The 25,972-nt window shown below is 36.2% G+C and overlaps 1 protein-coding gene across 3 annotated transcripts in view; it reads left to right on the top strand.

The window, feature by feature from the left end:
• The window catches only part of NUP54 (nucleoporin 54kDa), a 33,761-nt gene that overhangs the window by 6,916 nt on the left and 873 nt on the right, over positions 1-25,972 (top strand). For 2 of the 3 annotated variants that reach the window (XM_011927223.1, XM_011927222.1), the window contains 8 exons: positions 5,383-5,609; positions 7,434-7,621; positions 9,033-9,229; positions 10,637-10,691; positions 11,157-11,250; positions 16,702-16,809; positions 23,213-23,332; positions 23,633-23,743. In XM_011927223.1, the coding sequence (XP_011782613.1) occupies positions 5,383-5,609; positions 7,434-7,621; positions 9,033-9,229; positions 10,637-10,691; positions 11,157-11,250; positions 16,702-16,809; positions 23,213-23,332; positions 23,633-23,743 (1,100 nt within the window). Of the gene's footprint in view, positions 1-5,382; positions 5,610-7,433; positions 7,622-9,032; positions 9,230-10,636; positions 10,692-11,156; positions 11,251-16,701; positions 16,810-23,212; positions 23,333-23,632; positions 23,744-25,879; positions 25,962-25,972 lie in introns of all 3 variants that reach the window. The other variant, XM_011927221.1, reaches the window with a different exon arrangement.

Below are 25,972 nucleotides of genomic sequence, written 5' to 3'. Positions count from 1 at the left end.
AGGGGAGAGAAAAAACAGGATGTGAATTTGAGCGAGATTTAACTTGCAGAATCAATAAAAGCGAATGACTGGATAAAGGCATCTTGGGCTTCTGGATGGCATAACTGAAGGATCCCTTGCTCTTCATTAAGATCCAGAATACTAAAGCAAGAGCAGGTGTTTGTGAGTAATGAGTTTGAGGAGTCCCCTGGGTAATTGTATATATTTATGAAAGCCATCAGAACATAAGTAGTATTTAAAGTGGTAGATATGGATGATGTCATTTAGAAGACCTGATTCCAGACTAAGAGGAGAATACTAAAACAAAACTCTTAGAAACACTGACCACTTAAATGCCGCCATCTGCTACCCCCAAGCCAAGTAGGTTATTGACCATAAAATACTGAGCAGCATTGTTAGGATCACTGCTTGTCCTATCTCATTATAGAGATGCCCGTCCATGTATTCCTCATACTCATTAGCTCCCTTTTACTAATCACAGCTATACTCATCTCAATTGGCAATACTTGTGAATCAAGGGGAAAAGTCACATTTAGCTTTTCTGACAACCGCCAGAAGTCCTTTCCACGCCAAAGCATTGATTATATAGGATCCTTCAAAAGACTGTTGGATCTTTCGACAACTGATACTTCCTGCTCTGTTAGCTCTTTCTATCTTCACTGTTCTAACTAGCTTAGATTCCATGGCCTTCCATTTTCTGTATCTCTTGCCAATATGCCAAACTTCCTTGTTTTTGTCACATTTGCCTGAAAAAACCCCAAGCCTTTATAAGCCCAACTGTCTATCTAGATAGTGCTTGAGAAAAATCACACGTTATGGAAGAGGGGATAATATCTCTCTAAATTCTTGATCACCAACCTCAGGTCTCAATGTTGCCTGGTAATCCTGTGAAATTTCTACTTTCAGCTTATTCTCCCGCTTTCTATAGCAGTAATTTTAAACCTTTATTCTCTTCAAATCTCAAATTTATCTGTTCTTACTTTTAGCAGATGGCCTTGACTGCTGCTTCAAAGACAAAATAGGGCTGAGCACAGTGGCTCACGTCTGTGATCCCAGCATTTTGGGAGGCTGAGGTGGGCGGATCACCTGAGGTCAGAGACCAGCCTGGCCAACATGGTGAAACCCATCTTCACTAAAAATACAAAAATTATCCAGACATGATAGTGAACACTTGTAGTCCCAGTTACTTGGGAGGCTGAGACACGAGAATTGCTTGAAACCCGGTAGGCAGAGGTTGCAGTAAGCTGAGATTGTGTCACTGAACCTCCAACTTGGGTGACAGAGCAAGACTCTGTCTCACAAAAAAAAAACACACGAAAAAACAAAGAGAAAATAGAATTCCTTATTGCAATTCCTTCACCTTTCCTCCACCAAATCTATTTCTTTTTCTCCCTCTATCCGCATTTTCCTCTTTTTACCTTACTCAGGATCTCATAACCTCCTGCCTTCTCAGGGTGCGTGTGCTGTTGATTATTCTAGCTGCACTCCCTCCCCTAGTCTTCACCTTCTCATCTACATATAAATAACTATAAATAACTAAAGTTTATTTTTTCTTGAAACATTAATAACAACAGAAAAACTACTTTAATCTCACATTCACTTCAGCTACCACTCTCCTCCCCGTCACAAACTATTTGCCAGTCTGGTTTCTGTTTCTTTATTTTATCAAGTAAGTTAAGGTCATCAGTCATCTCAATAAATCCAGTGAACACTTACTGTTCTTTAATTATGAAGAATGCTAACAAAGAAAAAAAGAATAGTGATGTGAACCCTACCAGCTGGAGTCATCAAAAGTCAGAATTTGCCACATTTGTTCTTGTCTCCTTTTTCCTTTTTTTTAAAATCACTGACATATTGGAGAGCAAATCCCAAGCATGTCATTTCGTGCTTTACTATACTTCTCTCTTTAAAAATGTGTACCTCATTCCAACCCACAATAATTCCTTGGTGCTATCTAATACCCCATCTATAATCGGAGTTCCCTATGTCTCAAAAGTGTTTTCTTATTTGGTTTGTTTGAATCATGATCCAAACATGGACCACACATTCATTTTCTTGTCATGTCCCTTAAGTTCTTTTTAGTGTAGAGAATTCCTCATTCTGTTTTTTTCCCTCATAAATTTTCCAGTTATCTTGTTAAATGTCCCCCATTCTGTATTTTTCTTCTGCTTCCTTGTAATGTTATTTAACTTTATCTCTCATAATTGTGGTAAATAAAGTTTGCTTTAGGGACTTGATTTTGCTTTTTTGGTAAGAACATTTTGCAAGTGATGCTGTGTGCTTCATATCATATCACATTGAAAGACTTATCTCACTTATGGTGATGCTAAGATTGATCAGTAGGTTCAGATGGTGACAGCGTATTTTTATCTTACTACTTTTAACCTAATGGTTTCATTCCTTGATGATCATTGCCTCAATCAGTTATCTTATTAGGGGTTGCAAAATGGTGATTTTCTAATTTCCTCCCTATCACACTGAAATTTCTTCTGTAAAAGGAACTTTTTCTTCATCCTCCAAGACTGCTCGATCACACTGATACACAATTTATATAGTAAAGGCAGGATAATTTTCTTTTTAATGGACAATTTTTGTAAAAAGGAGTTTGTGGCCTCATTATTTCTTATGGTATGCAAGGAGTTAGGATTTTTAAAAAATTTGATCTTATACTTGATAAAATTACCATTTTGAATGCATGGGCTTTAATACATATGTTTCAGTTAGTTGCATTTGGCCAATGAGAGACCTTAACTTCTGTGACACTAGTCTAGTTTTTTCCTACCTCATTGTTAGTCCTCCTTATTGGTTTTGTTCACTCATCTTCTTCTCTCTGTCTCTACAGAGATGTTGCACATGTTGCTTGCCTTTACCTCTACCCCATGGCTTAGCTGACTCCTTCCTTTAGGCCCTAACTGAAGTGCTAATGGAACTGTCTTCTCTTGACCCCTCTCTCAGGCTTGATCAGGTCCCTTATTTAGTACTCCCAGAACCTCTGTACTTCTCTGAAGGACTTATCACAATTGTTAATATTTGTTTGATGTGTTCAGTTTGTTTAATGCACCTTGTCTACCTTGTTTATCACTGTATCTTTAGCATTTAGCTCTGAGCACTTAGTAGGTACTCAGTAAATATTTGTTGTATGAATTAATAGTGAGTGAATGAATGAATGTGTTTATGTATATAAAAAACCAAGAAAGACTGTATTGTCAGGAAATTTAAGGGAGAAGGGCTTTCAAGGAGGATGTGTATTCAACAGAAGGTGAAGATTTTCTTTGGGGCCCAAAGAAATAATCAACAGCAAGAGGGCTCTGAGAAGGCAGCAAGGTATAAGAAGTCTAATATTATTCTGTCTTGAAAAGAGTATTGGATTTTGTAATTTCAGTTCATCAGTGCCCTCCAGCTGGTGAACTTTAAGTAAACTGGTACAGTCATAATTCAGTGTGAAGTGTAAAATGAGAGGCTGACTACATATGTCTCAGTATAGAGATCACAGTTGATTCATGTCATTTAAAAGTTGAGGAAGATAAAGCCTAGGAATTTCTTGCTAAAGGATAGAAAGTGACCTTATAATAAACCAGGATTCAGGTGTTCTGAGTTCTAGTCCAGTTCTTGCCAACGTTTATGTATACTCATTTGGGAATTAATACTTTTCTGGAGAGTAAAAGAGCCTCTCTCTAGCCCTGTAGAAACTCCAAGGACCTTGTGGTACTTTCAATGTTTAGAGCTGAAAGAGAACTTAAATAATATCTAATACAGTGTTTTAAAACTCAGGTCATTTTGGTATTCACGTTTTCTCCTTATCTGTATACCATTTGTATTACTATTTAAGAATTTTTTTTAAATCAGTTTACTTTGAAACACTAAATACAGTTATTTTAAAGTAAAATTTATTGCTGCTATAAGTGGAAAACTAGTTATCATTTGCTCTAAGGAAAAGGTAATTGAAATTAAGTACAAAGAAAATATAGTGTTAATAAATTCTAGGTAGATGCCTTTGCCTTAAGCTCTGAGCCTTAGACTCGCTCCTCCCTTTGTTAAAAGATGACATACTTATCTCACACTTTGGGAAATATTTATCTGCCCTAAGAACTTGGCCCTTCTTTGCATTAGAGAAATTGGTATCCCACAGAGGTTAAGTGATTTGCTCAAAGTTACACAGCCATCTAAAGTTTTAGCCTAGAATACTGATGGTTAATCCATTTGTTATTACTGTATTTTTTTAATAATGAGAGAAAGGAAAATGTTTAGTAAGCTGGTATTGATATAACAATGATTTTTAGACTTACTTTGTATCCCCCAATTCATGTTTATTATACAAATATAACAGTAATAACGGTTATTTAAAAAAAATCCTACATCTTTACAACCTTTTCTTTATCCACATGCATGCTTCCCTCCCTCCCTCCTTTCTTTCATGTGTAGGTTTAATATTGTGGACCCAATTTGTGTTCTGGTAATGGAATTAATTTGGATAACATCATTAGGGCTGGGCACAGTTGCTCATGCCTGTAATCCCAGCACTTGGGGAGGCTGAGGCAGGAGAGTCTGTTGAGCTCAGAAGTTTTGAGACCACCATGGGAAACATAGTAAGACCCTGTCTCTACAAAAAATAATTTTAAGAAATTAACCAGGTGCACGTTGGTGCACTCCTGTAGTCCCAGCGACTCAGGATGATGAAGCAGGAGGATTGCTTGAGCCCAGAAAGTTGAGGCTGCAGTGAGCCATGATCTGGCCACTGCACTCCAGCCTAGGCAACAAAGTGAGACCCTGTCTCAAAATATATTATTAGAAAAGCAAATTTAACGTTATAAGGTTTGGCCTAGTGTATTAGTTTCCTATTGCTGCCGTAACAAATTACCACAAACTTAGCGGCTTAAGACAATAAAAGTTTATTATTTTATAGTTTCTGGAGATTAGAAGTCCAGAAATGGGTTTCACTGTGCTAAAATGAAGGTCTTGGCAGTACTGTGTTACTTCTAGAGGCACTAAGGGAGAATTCGTTCTCTTGCATTTTCCAGTTTTTAGAGTCTTCCTGCATTTCTTGGCTTGCGGCTCCTTCTTCCATCTTGCCATATGCCAGCAGCATAGCATCTTCAGATCTGTTTGACTCTGACTCACTCTTCCACTTTTGAGGATCTTATGATTATTGAGTCCCTCCTGATAATCCAGGATAACCCTCTATCTCAACATGCCTAATTTAATCACATCCACAAAGGCCCTTTTGCTATGTAAGATAACATATTTATAGGTTCTGTAGATTAGGCTATGGGCATCTTTGTGGGTGGGGGAGGGTGGGGGCATTATTTTGCCTACCATGCCTAGGATCTGGGTTAAGTTTTGTTTTGTTTTGTTTTTAAATACTAATTTTGGGTACATTTTTAGCATTAGGTGGTCTCTTCAGTCAGCCTACACAAGCTCCTACACAGTCCAACCAGCTGATAAATACTGCGAGTGCTCTTTCTGCTCCAACGCTATTGGGAGATGAGAGAGATGCTATTTTGGCAAAATGGAATCAACTGCAGGCCTTTTGGGGAACAGGAAAAGGGTATTTCAACAATAATATTCCGCCAGTGGAATTCACACAAGAAAATCCCTTTTGTCGATTTAAGGTATTATTAATACTGTTTATATCTTCAACTGAAGATTTTGTATAACGGAAAATATATTTAGATTAATATCAAAATAACAGTTGCTTGGGGTCTTTACTCCTTGAACATGGTATGATTATACTTTTATTTTGAAAATATAGAAATTATAAAATTGAAGTGATTTCATACATATGTGTGGTTGAAGGTGACCAGAATATGAATGAAGGAAAGTGTGACTAGAATGTGATTTATAACTGAAGAAAAAAAAATGTAAACAGGAGAATGGTTTGCTTGGCACCTGTAAAGGGGAGACACCAAACTACAATTTAGTGGTATTCGTTTAACATTGGCCAGGAGAGTGTACCTTAACCAGCAGACAGAAATTCCCCTTGGCATGTATAATCCCAAAGCTATTAAAACAGTATTGCCCATTTTCTGTGTTCTTATTCCCTGCCTACCAAACAACCTTCTCATTTGTCTCTTCAGAAAATCTCTTTATCAGCTAGTGAGAGTATTTAGGTCCATTTGGTAGTGCATTTTCCATAACAAATTATGTATTGCATTCCAGTTTATACCTCAGCCTCTTAGAAGTTATATTGGCCTACATTGGTCTCTTAAACCTAATCAGTATGTACATAATCCTGTGTTTGGAACTGTAAGGCTGAGGATGGGATCCTTGAATAAAGTGGTCAGCCTGTCTTGTTGCAGAACATCTCTTTGTCTCATCACTAACAAAAAGTATATTGAGTACATGTAGTTGAAATTTTGATACATGTATTTAGTTGCTAAGAGGTATTCAATAATAGACATAAGTTGAATATAACAATTTAATAAAGTTGGTGTATAACATGGTAAAATGCATAATGTACACTTGAGTTAATTTAAATTCTTTTTTAAAAGTTGCAGATGAGTGGTGAAAAGGATAAAAGGCTTCTACCTAAAGAGCAATTCTTTAGAAAAGTATAATTGGTCATATTAATATGTGAAAAAATACAACCCTGTTTTATAAAGTTTTGTATTATATAAACCAATAAAGTGATACAGGCATTCTTTATAGTATTTGTAAGTTGACTGTCATTACTGTGATTTAAAAGTATTTATTTGTAAATTGCTTCTTTATACATTTAAAACTTAGTTTAAGATTCCATGAATCAGATAAACAGATACTCCTCAAGTTATAATGGGTTACATCCCAATAAACCCATCGCAATTTAAAATATTGTAATTCAGAAATGCATTTAATACACCTAACCTACCAAGCAGCATAGCCTAGCCTACTTTAAACATGCCCAGAACACTTACATCTGTGTACAATTGGACAGAATAATCTAACACCAAGTCTATCTTATAATAATAATTTTATAATAAAAACTAAAAGATCAGAATTCCATGTATGTTTTCCATGTATGTATATATGAATGCATATTGCTTTTACACCATATAAAATGGAAAAATCTTAAGTTGGGAACAATCTGTATAGTGAAATAAATTATAATTAGTTGGTGATTTTTGCAGTCACTTTTATAATGGCATGCAGATGGTTTAGATACAACCAACAATAATGAATATCAAAATTTTTTAGGGGAGAAAGCTCTTTAGTTTAGAAAAGTAAGTTTAGAAATTTTAATCTTACTGTATAGGTTAATGTTATTACTGGGTAAAATAGTTTTTCTTTATAATTTTGTGACCTCCTAGGGCACAAAATGGTGGGAAGAATCATTATTCCCTTAATTACCAGACATTAAGTTGTTTTTCCCATTTTAGCAGATATTAAGCTGTTAATATTAAACACTCGATTTAAGACCTGTACATATTTTTTATATTGTTTATTTTGTCATTCCACAGGCAGTAGGTTATAGTTGCATGCCCAGTAATAAAGATGAAGATGGGCTAGTGGTTTTAGTTTTCAACAAAAAAGAAACAGAGATTCGAAGCCAACAACAACAGTTGGTGGAATCATTGCATAAAGTTTTGGGAGGAAACCAGACCCTTACTGTAAATGTAGAGGGCACTAAAACATTGCCAGATGATCAGTAAGTATACATAAGTATACTGTTTATTTCTGTGTATTTATTTCTGGTCCTAAGGGAGTGATCAATAATGTTTTCGTTGCTAAAGCACAAATTAAATCTCAAAGCACTACCTTTTCTCAGGTAATGATTATTCAATATTTATAAAAACGTTTATTTAAAAGCTTTTTAAAAATTTGGATTTTTTAACGTACTAGATGCTAATAATTTTATAGATTTTCATTCAGGCCAGGAAGGGACCATTTGTCATAGATGCGTGCAAATTGAGGGCCATGAAGATGTTATTGGAAAATGTTATTAACTGATTACTGTTCATGTTCATTCATGGATAAATATTATTGCTTTAGTTCCCTTGACCTAAGTATAATTCTCAGTGTTAGTGGCAAGACATTTATTTTACGATATTTGGAGGAATGATTATTAATGAGATGCAATAATTAGATTTTACTCGTGGTCGTAATTGCAGAGAACCCATAAATTTCAACAGAATTTTCTATATAAATAACATTTACATAGGATTTTGCAGCTAAGCAAACCGCTTAATAAATATGATCTTATTGGCCGGGCATGGTGGCTCATGCCTGTGAGTTCCAGCACTTTAGGAGGCCGAGACGGGCGGATCACGAGGTCGGGAGATCGAGACCATCCTGGCTAACACGGTGAAACCCCGTCTCTACTAAAAATACAAAAAAATTAGCTGGGCGTGGTGGCGGGAGCCTGTAGTCTCAGCTACTCGGGAGGCTGAGGCAGGACAATGGCGTGAGCCGAGATTGCGCCACTGCACTCCGGCCTGGGCGACAGAGCGAGACTCCGTCTCAAAAAAAAAAAAGCCCCAAATATTATCTTATTTACCTGGTTCATTTTAACTTTATCATTTAAGTTGATTTGTAAATGAACATTACATTAAGTAAAACTTTTTTATTTTCCAAGATTTAAGAAGAAAACAGTTGGGCACAGCAGCTCATCATACCTGTAATCCCAGAACTTTGGGAGGTCAAGGTGGGAGGATTGCTTGAGACCAGGAGTTTGAGACTAGCCTAGGCAACATAGCGAATGTTTCTCTCTCAAAAAAATTAAAAAATATATATAATACGTATATATTTATGTATATACACACACATAAGCTAAACATAGCGGGTGTGTGACTGTACTCTCAGTTACTTGGAGGCTGAGGTGGGAGGATTGCTTGAGCCTGGGACATTGAGGCTGCAGTGATCACGCCACTGCACTCCAGCCTGGGTACCAGAGCAAATCTTGCTCCAAAAAAAAAAAAGGAAACATTTTAATTGCCTCGTAAAACAACCATGTCTGAATTCAACTTACACTCTTCTGAAATCACATGCTATGATATGCTGAGGTTTGTGGCTATGAGTTTTGTGCTCCGTATTTTATAAATTCGTTATTCTTCCTTCAGGACAGAAGTTGTTATTTATGTTGTTGAGCGTTCACCGAATGGTACTTCAAGAAGAGTTCCAGCTACAACGCTATATGCCCATTTTGAACAAGCCAATATAAAAACACAATTGCAGCAACTTGGTGTAACCCTTTCTATGACTAGAACAGAACTTTCTCCTGCACAGATCAAACAGCTTTTACAGAATCCTCCTGCTGGTATGTTTCTAGAATCACGGAGTTCAAAAAAAAAAAGAAAGATTTAGAACTAAACACTCCCCCTATTTCAGAGGTGTTGGTTGGTTATTAATGTTAATAAAATTAGTATTATCACATACCTACTTATTTGGGAAATAGTTTTGAATATTTGTATTCATTTAGTTTTTTATTATATAGCTAATATGTATGTATTAAAATAGAAATTTTGAGAAATAGTGAACTGAAGAAAAACAGTCTATAATCCATCTAACCGAAGGTAATTTACTAGTAAAATTTTGGCTTTTTTTTTTTTAGCTTATCTCATATTCATTGAATATTCAAGTAAAACCTGAATGTGTTCTCACTGTAAAATATTCTGGATGGCATAACTAGATTGATTGTGTGACAGATTACCTTTAGTTCCTTTCCACAGAAGTAACTACTATCAATTTATGGTACTCTGTTTAATCTTTTATCTGTGATTTGAAATGTAAGCATATTTACATGTATATCTTTTAAAAAAGGATTCTGTATATACATCTGCAGCTTGCGTTTTCACTTACAGTATTTCTTAGTACTTTTCATGTCAATACATGAAGATAAATCTTACTGTATTTAAACATTGCATAGTATTCCATGGATACACCTTTACTTAACACCTCTAAGTTGTTTCCTATCTTTTTACTATTACAAACTATGCAGTAATTAACAACATCCTTGTAAACTTGTCTTAAAACACATTGGTATATATTTCTTTAGAATAGATCTCTGAGCCGGGCGCGGTGGCTCAAGCCTGTAATCCCAGCACTTTGGGAGGCCGAGATGGGCGGATCACGAGGTCAGGAGATCGAGACCATCCTGGCTAACACGGTGAAACCCCGTCTCTACTAAAAAAAAATACAAAAAAAAAAAAAAAAAAAAATAGAATAGATCTCTGGTAATGAAATTTTTGAGTCAATATTATATATGTTAGATACTCCCAAATTGCCCTCCAGGGAAAGTTCTACCATTTACATTCATAACAGGAATGTTATTTTTCTGGCCACTGATGGCAAAATAATTAATTTAAAAATTAATACTCAATTTAAATATGTTTATTAGCTACATTTGTATTTTTTGTGAGTTACCTATTTGTGTCCTTTGCCCATTTTCTAGATTTTTTTTGTCTTCCTTTTTGATGTTTAGGAACTCTTTCTATATTCTGGAGGTTAATCTATTATCCTATAGGTTATAGATACTCCCTTTCAGTCTACTTTTTTTGAGCTTTACTTATTCTGCAAAAATTTGTATTTTTACCATGATCATATTTGACGGTCACTTTTCATTATAGCTTCTGGGTTTAGGGTCTTACTTTAGGAAAGCCTTTGTCTTACATATATTATAAAAATAGAAAATTGTTTTAGAAAAAATATTTTTTATTTGTGGTAGGTGTTGATCCTATTATCTGGGAACAGGCCAAGGTAGATAACCCTGATTCTGAAAAGTAAGTATATCTTCATCTTGTTTCATTTAAGAACTAATATTTGCTACTAGGAAAGCAAACATATGAGCTATTAATTATAATTCTTACATAGAAGTTTATTTTCATTTTCATGGTCTTTAAAAAATATTGATTATAGTCCAGCTAAAGCTTCAGCTAAAACAAAAAGGGAAAAAAACGATTATGGTAAGGCAGCATAGCATAGTGAGAACTAACTAGGAGTGGAAAAATCGAATTGCATTTGCATTTAGTAATGTAATGTTTTGACTGAACAGTTTTTCCTCATTTGTAAAATAGGGAGGTTGAATAAAATCTCTTTGGTGTAACATGGTTATCTCATAGTCGTAGATCTGCCTTAGAGCCCTAGAAAGTTGATGTAAAATTACATGAATGTTATTAAAACCTTAACTTCTTGTATTTTGTAGCAATGGGCTTAAAATCTGAAAATTATTCACTGCGTTTCTTCAGGTTAATTCCTGTACCAATGGTGGGTTTTAAGGAACTTCTCCGAAGACTGAAGGTTCAAGATCAGATGACTAAGCAGCATCAAACCAGATTAGATGTAAGCATTTAGCTTTTCATTCCCTGGCCCTGGAAGTAGGGAAAGGGATTATAGCCATTTATTTCTTTTTAATATATGTGCTGCTATTTTATCTTAATCAGGAAACAATGTAGCATACGCTGCAAATTAATAATTATAGTTTTATGCAACTACCTTCTTTATGATAGAAGTTCCCAAATCATATGAATCTGATTTGATATGATAATGAATTTAGAATTCTTGGCTTAGTAGATTAATTAGACTGGCATTTCCAGTTTCAGCCAGGGATTGCATATTATTATTTATGGGGTCTTATGAAAATGAAGGTTATAATTAAGTTTTTTTGTGTTGACATATAATTGTCTTGTTATATTATTGTATATTGATGAAGCAAATTTAAAATTACTTAATGCTGAAATATACTTAATATTTTATTTCATAAAGTAGACTTTTCTAGGAGGCCAGGGTGGGTGGATCACTTGAGATCAGGAGTTTAAGAGAAGCCTGGCCGACATGGTGAAATCTGGTCTCTACTAAAAAATACAAAAATTAGCTGGGTGTCATGGTGCATGCCTGTAATGCCAGCAACTTGGGAGGCTGAGGCATGAGAATTGCTTGAACCCAGGAGGCAGAGGTTACAGTGAACAGAAATCGTGCCACTGCACTCCAGTCTGGGCGACAGAGTGAGACTCCTCAAAAAAAAAGACTTTCATAATTAAATACTTAAAGATTCTTAAAGGTCAGAGAAATTTGTATGATTTCAATTCTTTTAACTGGTTTTTTTTGTTTGTTTGTTTTGTTTTTTGAGACGGAGTCTCTCTCTGTTGCCCAGGCTAGAGTGCAGTGGCACAATCTGGGCTCACTGCAAGCCCCGCCTCCCAGGTTCACGCCATTCTCCTGCCTCAGCCTCCCGAGTAACTGGGACCACCACCACGCCCAGCTAATTTTTTTGTATTTTTAGTAGAGACGGGGTTTCACTGTATTAGCCAGGGTGGTCTCGATGTCCTGACCTCGTGATCTGCCCGCCTCAGCCTCCCAAAGTGCTGGGATTACAGGCGTGAGCCACCGCGCCCAGCCAACTTTACTAACGCTTTATAACCCAGGAGCCTATGAAAATAATGTGTGTTCTGCAATTCTTAGGTGATGTTTTCTATTAATGTCAGTGAGATCCAGTTGGTTGATAACATTTCTGTTCTGTATTCTTGTTGATTTTTCTGCCTGCTAGTTTGAGAAGAGAGTTGAAATTCACAGCTACACTTACGGATTTATGTTTTTCTCCTTTCATTTCTCAGTTTTTGCTTCATGTATTAATAGTTTGAAGGCTGTTGTTATATAGGATTGTTGTGTTTTCTTGGCAAATTTACCTTTTATTATTATATCATATCCCTCTTAATCCCTGGTAAATATTTTATATCTTCTCTAATGACTTTCTTTTATTATTATTTTTAATTGATACATAACTACATATTTATGGGGCATATTGTGATAATTCAATACATGGATGCAGTGTGTAATGATCAAATGGGGTAATTAGCATATCCATTACCCCATTCATTTATCATTTGTTGGTATCATTGAAAATTCACTCCTATAGCTATTTGAAATACAATAAATGGTTATGAATTATAGTTACCTATAGCCCTGTAGAATACTGGAACTTAATCCTCCTATGCAGCTGTACTTTGTGTCTGCTAAGCAACCTTTGGCAATTCCCTACTCCTACTCTTTCTCCACCTCTAGTAGCTCCTATTTTACTCTCTACTTCTACGAAATCAACTTTTTTTTTAGCTTCCACATCATGAGTGAGAACATGCAGAATTTATCTTTCTGTGCATGGCTTATTTCACTTAACAAAATGTCTTCCCAGTTCATCTGTGTTGCTGCAAATGGTAGCACTTCATTCTTTTTCATGATTAAATAGTATTCTATTGTATGTGTATATATGTGTACACATACACACCATGTTTTCTTTATCCATTCATCTGTTCATGGACACTTACTCAAGACACTCTGAAGTCTTTGTCTGATGTTAACATAGCCACGCTACCTTTCTTTTGATAAAAAGTGTTTGTATGGCATACCTTTGTCCATCTTTTTGCTTTTAACCTGGGTATATTGTTATATGTGAAGTGAGACTCTTGTAGACGGCGTAAAGTTTGGATTTAGTCCTACCATTATTTGTTTTGTGTTTGCAGCCTCTGTTTTTCATTCCTGTTTCCGTTTTTCTGCTTTCTTTTGGGTTATTTGGACTTTTTTTTTTTTTTTTAGCATTTCCTTTTAATCTATTATTTCAAGTCTTAGAGCAGTACTTCTTAGTAGTGGCTTATGGTGGTGGTGGTGATTTTGTCTCCCAAAGCACATTTGGCAGTGTCTGGAGACTCTTGGTTGGGGAGTGCTATAGGCATCTAATGTGTAGAGGCCCAGATGCTGCACACAGTCTACCGTGTACAGAACAGTACTCCCACAACAAGTAATTACCCAACATTAATAGTGCTGAAGTTGAGAAACCTTTCTCTAGGTAATACGATGTATCTCCTCCCACTAGAACTAGCAGACTTCTTTTGGAGCTCCCTTTCAGCATTTATGCTCATTTCCAGGTTTGATGCTGGGTTGAAACCAGACTAGGGATGCCTGAGGGGAAAAATGGGTAAACTCACCACAAGTTCAGTGGTACTTTAAATTCCTATCTTCCCTGGTCTTCCTGCCAGAGTCCTCAGATAGCTGCCCCATGTGTTCCATCTCAGTTTTATAGCTGTATTAAATGGGAAGATTGGGGTTGCATGTACTTAGTTCATCTTGTCCATAACTTAACATTGTAAATATCTTCTTTTCATCTGTTAACTCTGTCTTTGGTGTCTGTAGTTGAAGAGAAATCCTTAATTTTAATGTAATGATATCCATTAAATGTTTGCCTTGTGTTTTCTTTTTGGGAATTTGCTTCAATAATTTTTCACCCTAAGTTCTGAGAGTATCCTACATTTTAAAAAATTTAGAGTTTAACCTTTCACATTTGAGTTTTTTGTTGTCATCATGGAGTTTACCTTTATATAAAGTATGTGGTATGAACCCAGATTTATTTTTCTTTAAATAGTGGGTCCATATTTTTAATATTGCCTATAAAAATGTGATATTCCTCACTGATTATCAAAGAATTTAAATTACACTAAGTTTCCATATATATGTGATCTATTTCTAGACCCTCTCTTATGTTTCATTGGCCAGTTGGTCTGTTCTTATACCCACCCATTCCACATTTTTTTTAGTGTTAGGGCTTTGTAGTGTATCTTAATATCTAGTAGAATGAATCTCTAATCTTGATTCTTCTTTTCAGAGTTTTCTGGGTCCTTATGGATCTTTATTCTTCCATAAAAACTTTAGAATCAACTTGTCAGAATGCTAGAATTATGGTTGGAATTGCATTAAATGCAAAGACTCATTTGTGGGAATTGAATTTTAATATTAAATCATTTCATCCATGAATATTGTGTGTCTCTTTAATCCTTGTGGTCTTTTATGTCCTTTAAAATAATTTTTAGGCCGGGCGCGGTGGCTCAAGCCTGTAATCCCAGCACTTTGGGAGGCCAAGACGGGCGGATCACGAGGTCAGGAGATCGAGACCATCCTATCCTGGCTAACCCGGTGAAACCCCGTCTCTACTAAAAAATACAAAAAACTAGCCGGGCGAGGTGGTGGGCGCCTGTAGTCCCAGCTACTCGGGAGGCTGAGGCAGGAGAATGGCGTAAACCTGGGAGGCGGAGCTTGCAGTGAGCGGAGATCCAGCCACTGCACTCCAGCCTGGGTGACAGAGCAAGACTCTGTCTCAAAAAATAAAAAATAAAAATAAAAAAATTTTTAAATATTCCCTTTTAAAATCTTGTGCATTCTTTCTTGAGTCAATTCCTAGATGGTTTTAGTATTTGTTAGTAAATACTGTGACTGATAACATGTCTAATTTTTTTAGTTATTATTGGTAGGAAATAATGTCGTAAGTACTCTTGTATCTAAAAACCCTGGTGATTTTTCAAAATTGGGATGGGAGATTGCCTAGGTTATGTAATATAAAACATGGCCACCTAATTTTGTCCTTTCAGCATGGCATGGCATTGGAAAGTTTCTTTAAAAGGTGATGTGCGCAGGTGGATGTGCTAAAATATGTCTTGCACATCCTCTTTCTTATAACATGTTAATATAAGCCAGTGACATAGAATGATTAATTATGATAGAAACAATTATGGGATTAATTCTGATTGGGATGCTTTAATAAAATAGTGAGATTTTAACCTACCCTGTAAGGTTAAGACTTCCTAAGGCAGAATAGTGGATTTCAGTCAGGTAAAACAGCAAGTCAAAGATCCAGAGGCATAAAAATGTATCCTGCTGCATAATTAGTATCATTCCTTTTCCTCTGCACTCTGATGACTCCTTCCAAGTATTCTATAACAGTTAATGTTGAAATGTACTGTACTTTCTGTCAATAGTTACATACAGGGCTACTTGTCTATTAAGACACCCCCTAGATATCATCTTATACATCTTAACTTCTTCCATTCAGACCTGGTTGTTGGCTGTATTCCATATTACTTCAAATTCCTTAATTTCCTCTCTCTCCGCCTCCCTCCCCCCCACCCCTACATGCTGGAGTGTGATCACCGCTCAAGTCATCCTCCCGCCTCAGCCTCCTAAGGAGCTGGGACTACAGGCATATAGCACTACACCTGGTTAATTTTTTATTTTTTGTAGAGACAAGGTCTTGCTATGTTGCCCAAGCTTGTCTCAAAATCCTGGTCTCAAGCACTCCTCTTGCCTTGGCCTCCCAAAGTGCTAGGATTACAGGAGTGAGCCACTGTGCCCAGCCGTGTTTGTGTGTGTGTGTGTGTGTGTGTGTGTGTGTGTGTGTGTCTGTGTGTGATGGAGTCTCACTCTGTTTTTTTTGTTTTTTGTTTTTTGTTTCTGTGACATGGAGTCTCACCCTGTTGCCCAGGCTGGAGTGCAGTGGCACGATCTCGGCCCCGTCCTCTGGGTTTAAGTGATTCTCCTGCATCAGCCTTCCAAGTAGCTGGGATTACAGGCGCGTGCCACCATGCCCAGCTACTTCTTTGTATTCTTAGTAGAGACAGGGTTTCACTATGTTGGCCAGGCTGGTCTTGAACTCCTGACCTTAAGTAATTTGCCCGCCTTGACCTCCCAAAGTGCTAGGATTACAGGTGTGAGCCACCACGCCCAGCTTATTTTTTTCTATGTATTGCCTCATTGCTAAATTTCCTAGAGCTGTAAAGATATCTTTGCATGATTCTTTTAAAAAAATTTTAGGTATGTAAAAAGGGAAGAAATCTAAGCATAGATTTGTAGGGAAAGAGTTTATATTTTGAGGGATGCATCTCCGGCTTATCCCAAGATTAGAATTTCCATACAGGTGTAACTGATAAATAGTTGTGATATTTGATTAACCCCCCCCAATTTTTTTTTAAACAGATCATATCTGAAGATATTAGTGAGCTACAAAAGAATCAAACTACATCTGTAGCCAAAATTGCGCAATACAAGAGGAAACTCATGGATCTTTCCCATAGAACTTTACAGGTAGTAATTTGGATTTTTTCCCCCAGTGTTTATAAGGCTGTGTATGTGAAATAATGTACTAAATATAGATTTTTAAAATAGAAAAAAAAGACTAAAATAATAATGTGAAACTAGAAGTACTGAATTCTTTCAGTAGAACTCTGAAATTGGAAAATAGGTCTCATAGGGTTGAGTGAGGAGAATAAAAATATCCTAAAGTTCATATTTTAGTGAGAATATTAGGGAAAGCAGTGAAGAAATAAAGTATCTTAGTGCAAGGGAAACTTCTGTGAGATTATTGATGTCTCATAAATTTCATAAAATAGTTGAGAAAATTATTTTGAGTGCTAGAAAAAGGAGTGTAACCATAATGGTCGAAAAACAACAATAGAATTTACAAATTAACAGGAGGAATTAAAAGAATAATAACTATGAAATTATAAACTATCATGAAAACAGAAATATTAATACCAGAACCAATGGGAAACAGCCAAATCTGTACTCAGGGGAAAATTTACAGTCATAAAAAAGTCTCATTTTGAAAGATCAAATGTGAAAAGTAAAGGAACTGATACTCAAATTAGAAAAGGAATATCAAGATAAGCCAAAAGAAACTAAAAAGAAAGAAAGATAAATGTGAAATTAGTGAAAGACTAAAAAATGTAATAGTGCAAAGAATAAATTGTAAAACTGTTTCTTTGAAAAGACCATTAAAATTACTAAGCATCTCATCAACCAGAAGAAGGGAAAAGCAGAGCAAAATATACAAAATTGGTAGTGAGAAAAGAGGCATCACCATAGATACACAAAACAGAATAAGAAGATACTGCATGGGCCGGGCACGGTGGCTCACGCCTGTAATCCTGGCACTTTGGGAGGCCAAGGTGAGTGGATTGCCTGAGCTCAGGAGTTCAAGACCAGCCTGGGCAACACAGTGAAACCCCATGTCAACTAAAATAAAAAAAAATTAGCCACACATGGTTGCTTGCACCTGTAGTCCCAGTTACTCGGGAGGCTAAGGCATGAGAATTGCTTGAACCCGGGAGGTGGAGGTTGCAGTGAGCCGAGATCATGCCACTGCATTCCAGCCTAGGAGATAGAGCAAGACTCCATCTCAGAAAAAAGAAAAAAAAAAAGGATTAGATACTGCATGTACTTTAGGGTAACAAATCTGGAATTCAGAGGAAGTTTTATTTTGATTTTTCTATGAAAATGAAAATTACCAAAATTATTCTACAGAGAAGTAAAAAAAAAAAAAAAACACACAGAGGCAATTGGAAAAATGAAAGATGAAACATGAAAAAGGCCTCAAGGACAGATAGTTTCATTGCCAAATTTTGTCTAACCACAAAAGAGCTAATTCCAGTGTTATTTTAATTATTCTAGACAATTGAGGAATAATGTATATAGCTTCCTCATTTGTTCTTTTTTCACAGCTTGAGATAATTTGCATACCATACTATTTACTCATTTAAAGTGTGCAGTTCAATGGCTTTTAGTATATTCAGAGACTTGTATAACCATTATCACCACAATCAATCTTAGAACATTTCCATCACCCTACAAACAAATCCCATACCCATTGTCAGTCACTTCCCCATTTCACCGCAAATCTTCCCCATTTCACCGCAAGTCCTGTGCAACCAGTTTTGCCTCTATGGATTTGCCTGTTCTGGAAACCTCATGTAAATGGAATCATAACGATATTTGGTCTTTTGTGACTGGCTTCTTTTGTTTAGCATAATGTTTTCAAAGTTCATCTGTGTTGTACCATGTAATAGTACTTCAGGTACTAATAAATGATTATTATTCATTTATTGCTGAATATTCCATCGTATGGCTAAGCCACATTTTACTCGATTGATGGACATTTTGGTGGTTCTGCTTTTTGGCTATTATGAATAATATTGCTATCAAAATTTATTTACAAGTGTTTGTGTGCACATATACTTCTATTTCTCTTGGGTGTAAACCTAGGAGTGAAATTGCTGTGTCATATGCACACTGTGTTTAACTTTTTGAGGAACTACCAAACTGTTTTCCAAAGCAGCTGTACCATTTTACATTTCTGTAGCATCTGAAAAGAAGTTATAAACAGTTACTTTAAAGAGATGCAAATTATGCTAAGTGAAAAAAGCCAGACTTGAAGGCTATGTAAGGCGTGATTCTATTTATATAACATTATACAAAAGAAAATTAGGGGTAGATAACAGATTAGTAGTTGCCAGGGACTATAAATGAGGAGAGAAGTGTGACTACAAGGGGCTTGGGGTGATGGAAATATTATGTACCTTAATCATGGTGATGGTTACACGACTGTATGTATTTGCAAGATTCATAGAACTGAACACCTAAAACAGATTAATTGTTGTGTGTGGAGTATACCTCAAATCAGACTGAAAAACCACATTCTAAATGAAGTATAAGCAAAGAGAATCCAGCTGTTTATCAATTTCTTAAAAAATATGCTATGACCAATTAAAGTTTATTCAGGAATGCAGGGTTGGTTTTAATAACAGGACATCTGTCAACATGACTTATTATAGCAACACATTAAGGGAAAATATATAATAGAAACTATAACCAAAAATGAATAGCAAATATTCAAAAAGGCGAAACACTAAAATTGCATTTAGAAACTAGACACGGACACCCAATATTATCATTATTCGTTGCTGTCTTGGAGGTTTTCATAAATAAAACAAGCAAAGAAATAATATAAACATTGGGAAAATGATTAAGTGTTCTCTTTTTGCTGATATGATTGTATATCTGGAATACCCAAGGGAATAAACCATAGAATTAATGTAGTAAGCCAGCTAGATATAAAAGTACAAAAATCAACTTTTTTTTTTTACTATCTGGAAATAGGAAAATGTTCCATTCACTATGGTGACAAAACTGTAAAATACTTAGGAATATATTTATGAGGAAAGTATAGGTATTTACAAATAAACTATATTCTTAGATGAGAATACTTAATATCCACTTTACAAAATTAAAAATGAATTACAGCTTTTTAAAAATTGATTAAGCTGGGTGCGATGACATGGCACCTATAGTCACAGCTACTCAGAGGGCTGAGGCAGGAGAATCACTTGAGCCCAGGAGTTTGAGGCTGTAGTGAGCTATGATTGTGCCTATGAATAGCCACTGCACTCTGTTGCCTGGGCAACATAGGGAGACCTTGTCTCTAAAAAAATTTTGATTAAAATTTCTTTAAGTTTATAAAGAAGGATAAATGTTTGAGACTAGCTTGTTCAGGAACAAAAAAGAAATAGTGAACAGGGACTTCTTTACCAGATTTCAGAACCTATTTTAAACCTCTTGTAATTGAATCAATATAGTATCTGCATGGGATTGGACAGAAACATGCATGGAACAGAATAGGGAATTTATAAATAGATGATAGTGTGCTGACAATTTAATATATGATAAAGGTGGTATTTCAATTCAGTGGGTTTATTTAATAAATAATGCTGGAGTATAACTATACATAAGGAAGGAAATAAAATTAGACCATTGCATCATATAAAAATAAAGTGGACTGAAGACTTAAACTTTCGACGCTGTATGTACCACCTGGGATTTGAGAGACACTTGATCAGAAAGCTAGAAACTATAAACCAACATTGGCCACATAAAAAATTGTGTATAGCAAAAGATACCAGAAGCCATTTGTCAGTAGTCATGTGATAGAATTTAGGAAAAGGAAATTTTGCAAACAGCATTGATTTTAGATTTGGTGTTCATATTCATATTATACAAAGAGATCCTATAATTTGACAATAAAACCCAATTGAAATTTGGGCAAAAGATGTGTAAAGGCAGTTCACAGAAAAAGCAAATGCAAAATAGTTCTTAGTTATTAAAAGATGGTCCCTTTAATTTACTAGGAATCTGGGAATTGCAGACTAAAGAAAAAAAATGAGATCCCAGCTGGGCGCAGTGGCTCACGCCTGTAATCCCAGCACTTTGGGAGGCCGAGGCGGGTGGATCATGAGGTCAGGAGTTCAAGACCAGCCTGACCAAGATGGTGAAACCCCATCTCTACTAAAAATACAAAAATTAGCAGGGCGTGGTGGCAGGCACCTATAATCCCAGCTGCATGGGAGGCTGAGGCAGAGAATTGCTTGAACCCAGGAAGCGGAGGTTGCAGTGAGTCAAGATCATGCCACTGCACTCCAGCTTGGGTGACAGAGTGAAACTCCATCTCAAAAAAAAAAAAAAATCCCTTTACACTTACCAGGTTGGGAAAAATTTAAACAACCACCACCTGTACTTGACAGGACTGTGGGGAAAGGGTATTCTGATGTGTGTGGCCTATGAATCTAAATCATTAGGATCTTTTGGGAAAGCAATCTGGCAGCTTACTCTAAAACTCAGCCTCACTGTTAAAGATCTATACCAGTTAAATAGATACATGCACAAAAATGTTTATTATAGCATTGTAGTGTCAAAGCTACAAAATATTTATTACAGCATTGATTATAGAGTCAAAGCTACAAAAATGTTTATTATGGCATTGTTTGTAGTGTGAAAACAAAATGTATATGCGTCGACAGTAATGATTGATTATTGGTTAATAACATTAAAAAAGCATACAGCCATTAAAAATAACAAATTAGAGCTATACTTCTTAAGGGATTTCATGAGATTTTGATAATTATAATTTTAATTTATAGTAAAATTTAATGATTAATTTGATAATAAAATTTTGTTAATTATATATAATCATTTTTAAAAATTTAGATGAGCAAAAAGCAGTCGGTCTGTGTGTGTGTTTATGAAAAATATATGGTTATAGGAGCATGGCTGAGAGTATGGAGGGACTTGCACTGTTTTTAACCAAATAAGCTGGGCTTGGAGAGTAGCAGCAAACCAAGAGTCTGCATTTAGAGGCCACTGCTTTAGACCCTTTCTCCTGATGTATTGTTAAATTCAAAAGAAAGAGAAGCGGCCTGGCACAGTGGCCCACGCCTGTAATCCCAGTACTTTGAGAGGCTGAGGCAGAAGGATCATTTGAGTTTAAGAGTTCAAAACCAGCCTGGGCAACATCGGGAGACCTCATCTCTACTAAAAAAAAAGCAAAAAGAAAAAAATTAGCTAGGCATGGTAGTGAGCACCTGTAATTCCAGCTACTTGGGAGACTGAAGTGGGAGGATTGCTTGAGCCCAGGAGATTGATGCTGCATTGAGCTATGATTGTGCCACACTCCTCCAGCCTGGGCAAGAAAGCGGGGTCGTCTCAGAAAAACAAAAACAACAACCAAGAAAGGAACCATGTCACAGAGTGATATATACTGTTTAGTTTTATTTTGGATCTGTGTGTGTGCACTCTCTCTGTATGAGCAAGGAGAAAGGTACAGGGGAATGAACATCAGTTAGCACTATTTGTCTTGGGGGTATGAGAGAAAATTTGTCTTTTACATTCTCGTATTGTTTCTTAATGCTTTTGTCATCTCAAAAAAAATCCGAGAAATAATTTTTAGACATAAGTATTATAGACTCATCTTTAAAGAACTCTTTCTTTAGAAAGGCTGAGAGTAAATGTCTGAAACAGGTATTATGTTGCCTATTTTTTTGTACTGCTTTTAAGCCATACCATAGTTTTTTTGTTTGTTTATTTTTTGAGATGGAGTCTCACTCTGTCGCCCAGGCTGGAGTGCAGTGGCGCGATCTCAGCTCACTGCAAGCTCCGCCTCCCGGGTTCACGCCTTTCTCCTGCCTCAGCCTCCCAAGTAGCTGGGACTACAGGCGTGCACCACCTCGCCCGGCTAATTTTTTGTATATTTAGTAGAGACGGGGTTTCGTTGTGTTAGCCAGGATGGTCTCAATCTCCTGACCTCGTGATCCACCTGCCTTGGCCTCTCAAAGTGCTGGGATTACAGGTGTGAGCCACTGCTCCTGGCCAAGCCATACCATAGTATTAAAATTGTTGGCTGGGCAAAGTGGTTCACACCTATAAACCCAGCACTCTGGGAGGCCAAGGCTGGAGGATCACTTAATTAAGCCCAGGAGTTCAAGACTAGCCTGGGCCACATAGTGAGACCCCCTACAAAAAAATTTTAAAAATTAACCAGGTGCAGTGGTGCACACCTGTGGTCCCAGCTACTCGGGAGCTGAGGCAGGAGGATCGCTTGAGCCCCAGAGGTCAAGGATCCAGTGAGCTGTGTTTACACCACTGCACTTCAACCTCAGAGACAGAACAAGACCCTGTCTCAAAAAAAACCAAGTGTACATCAGTGTATGTGATAAGTTTTGCCCAGTTAAAATGGACAGAAACATAATTCAAATCCTGAACTGTTGAACCCTACTGTTGTTTAATTTTCAGCTGATTTCTTTCAGCAACTAATTGTAATACCACTACTTGCATAACTAAAAAGAGATGATTCTTTTGTTATTGGTGGTTTTTATTTGTATAGGTCCTAATCAAACAGGAAATTCAAAGGAAGAGTGGTTATGCCATTCAGGCTGATGAAGAGCAGTTGCGAGTTCAGCTGGATACAATTCAGGGTGAACTAAATGCACCTACTCAGTTCAAGGTAACCACGTCTAAGACCATAATGCTAAAGTTTGTTTCAGGTGGATCTGCAGACAAAAAGTTATGTTGTCTTCAAGCAGGAATTTTGTATACTTGTGTTTGTTATCTCCAATTAGAACTTCCTTTCTAAAGTAAACTCAGTCATGGTTCTTTTGGCTAGTATTAGTGTTTCAAATATAATGTACAGAGAGAGAAATAGAAATTTTTAATAGATGATTTTGAAACCATCCTTTCAAAAGAAAACATTCTCTTTTACAAGTCTTTATTGGCAGTTGTCATTTGACTCAGTCTTAACTTTTAGGGTCGACTAAATGAATTGATGTCTCAAATCAGGATGCAGAATCATTTTGGAGCAGTCAGATCTGAAGAAAGGTATTACATAGATGCAGATCTGTTACGAGAAATCAAGCAGGTAAGTGTTGTATGAGGGTGTATTATTTAAAGTGTGAGCTCACCACTTCACACCTATTAGGATGGCTGTTACTCTAATAAAGAAAAGTGTTGGTGAGAATGTGGAGAAATTGGAACTTTCTTGCAGTGTTGGGAGAATGTAAAATGGTTCAGCCTTTATGAAAAACAGTGTAGTGTTTACTCAAAAAATTAAAGATAGAATTAAGATACAATCTCTCAGGTCTACTCATGGATATATGCCCAAGTACGTTGGAAGCAGGGACTCGAAACATATTTGTACACCCATGTTCATAGATCATGATTCACAATAGCCAAAATGTGGTGGTAACCCAAGAGTCAATCAAGGAATAGAGAAACAAACTGTAGTATACATACACACAATGGAATATTATTCAGTCTTGAAAAAAGAAGGAAATTCTGACACACGCCACAGTGCAATTTGACCTTGAAGAAGTTATGTTTCATGAAATAAGCCACTTGTAAAAGGGCAAATATTTATGATCTCACTTGTGAAAAGTACCTAGTAGTTCAATTAATAGAGAGTAGAAAGGTGGTTGCCAAGGTGTGAGGAGAGGAGGGGATGGGAGGAACTTAATTGGTACAGAATTTCAACTTGAGAAGATGAAAAGTTCTGAACAAAATGGATAGTGTTGATTATTGCACAACAGTGTAAGTGTACTTAATGCCACTGAACTGTATACTTAAAAATAGTTACAGGCAAAATTTTATGGTATGCCTGTTCTGCCACAATTTTAAAAAGGTGAATTATCCCTCTCCTCACCAAAAAGATGAATTTAAGAGGTAGTAGAGACACTACAGTTTACTAGACCTTGCTCCTTAAAGTGTAGGCAGTAACTGCACCTGGAAGGTCATTAGAAATGCAAAATTTCAGTCCTTACTCCAGACGTATTCTATCTGCATTTTATCAAGATCATAGAATGATTTGTATGCACTTTAAAGTTTGAGAAGCAACTGCTTTAGATAATACCTTCCCTGCCTATATGTCACATGTAAGTTATAAACATGTTGTTATTGATCTGTCCCCTAAGCCCTCAGGAGATCTGGATGGAGGTAGGTTGAGGTGGCCAGAACCTCCAGCCACTTTTCTCAGGTTTTCACCTTGTGTGAAAAAGTTGGGAAACACTGCTTTGGCTTATTTTCATTAGTATAAATGCCGATTAGTTTAATGAAAATGAACAGTGAAGATGATGAACTTTGTGGAGCATACTAGGTAGCTAATGACTGTTGGCATGGCCCTGAGGATTTTAGATTAAGGTTATAAATGTCATCAACAAATCCAATTTTATTATATGCTTTAGAATGGATATGGCTGGTTTTATGCAACCAAAAACTAGTTTGGCTTCTAGATTCTTGGACATTACACAACCAGTTATATTCCATTGTTTTAAGTATTTGCAATAAATTAACAGATTCCAGTATATTGTAATAGTTGTAGGTTGATATATGCAATAAAACTGAATAATTTAAACACTTGTCTTTTTTAAAATGATGAGCAGTGTATTGTTCAGGGATTGAATCATGGTTCACCGTCTACTTTATGACCTTGGGTAGGTTATTTACCTGTAGTTTCTTTAACTGTGGAGATGATAATGGTACCCCAAAGGGTGCTCAGAAGGATTTAAATGAGTTAAGCGAGTGAATACCAGTACTCACTATTAAAACAGCACCTTAACCCATGAGGAGGAGTCTTTAAAAAATGTTAGCATCTGTAGTCATCATCACCATTATCACTATATACTTTGTACTTCAAAACATGAATATTCTGTTTTCAGAGTGTTACTTTGCTAGTCATCTATATTTGAATAGCTCCTTTGAGTTCTGTTTTGTTATGCCTTTATCAAAAGTTGATAAAAGGAATAGCTATCTAAAAAACATTTTTGTTGGAAGATACTGTTCATTTTATATTTGTTTGATTTTATTGTTCTTTAGCGTTTGTCTTTCACTGTTAGCAAAAGATGTAGTACAAATGTTTAAATATGCATGCCCTCTATATTTAGAGCACTTACTAGGTACTGTGTTGTTAGTAAAACAGTCAAAGTGGAGTCCTTTTTCCTGTGACTAGCTTGCAGTTTTAATAAATTAATACATCAATATGTTGTTTCTTAATTTGTTCTAGCATTTGAAACAACAACAGGAAGGCCTTAGCCATTTGATTAGCATCATTAAAGATGATCTAGAAGATATAAAGCTGGTCGAACATGGATTGAAT

This window comes from Colobus angolensis, unplaced genomic scaffold, assembly GCF_000951035.1.
Source record: "Colobus angolensis palliatus isolate OR3802 unplaced genomic scaffold, Cang.pa_1.0 Scaffold70, whole genome shotgun sequence".
In the NCBI taxonomy this organism is placed as follows: domain Eukaryota; kingdom Metazoa; phylum Chordata; class Mammalia; order Primates; family Cercopithecidae; genus Colobus; species Colobus angolensis.
Note: the sequence above shows the minus strand (reverse complement) of the source record. Positions and strands in the feature narration are given on the sequence as shown.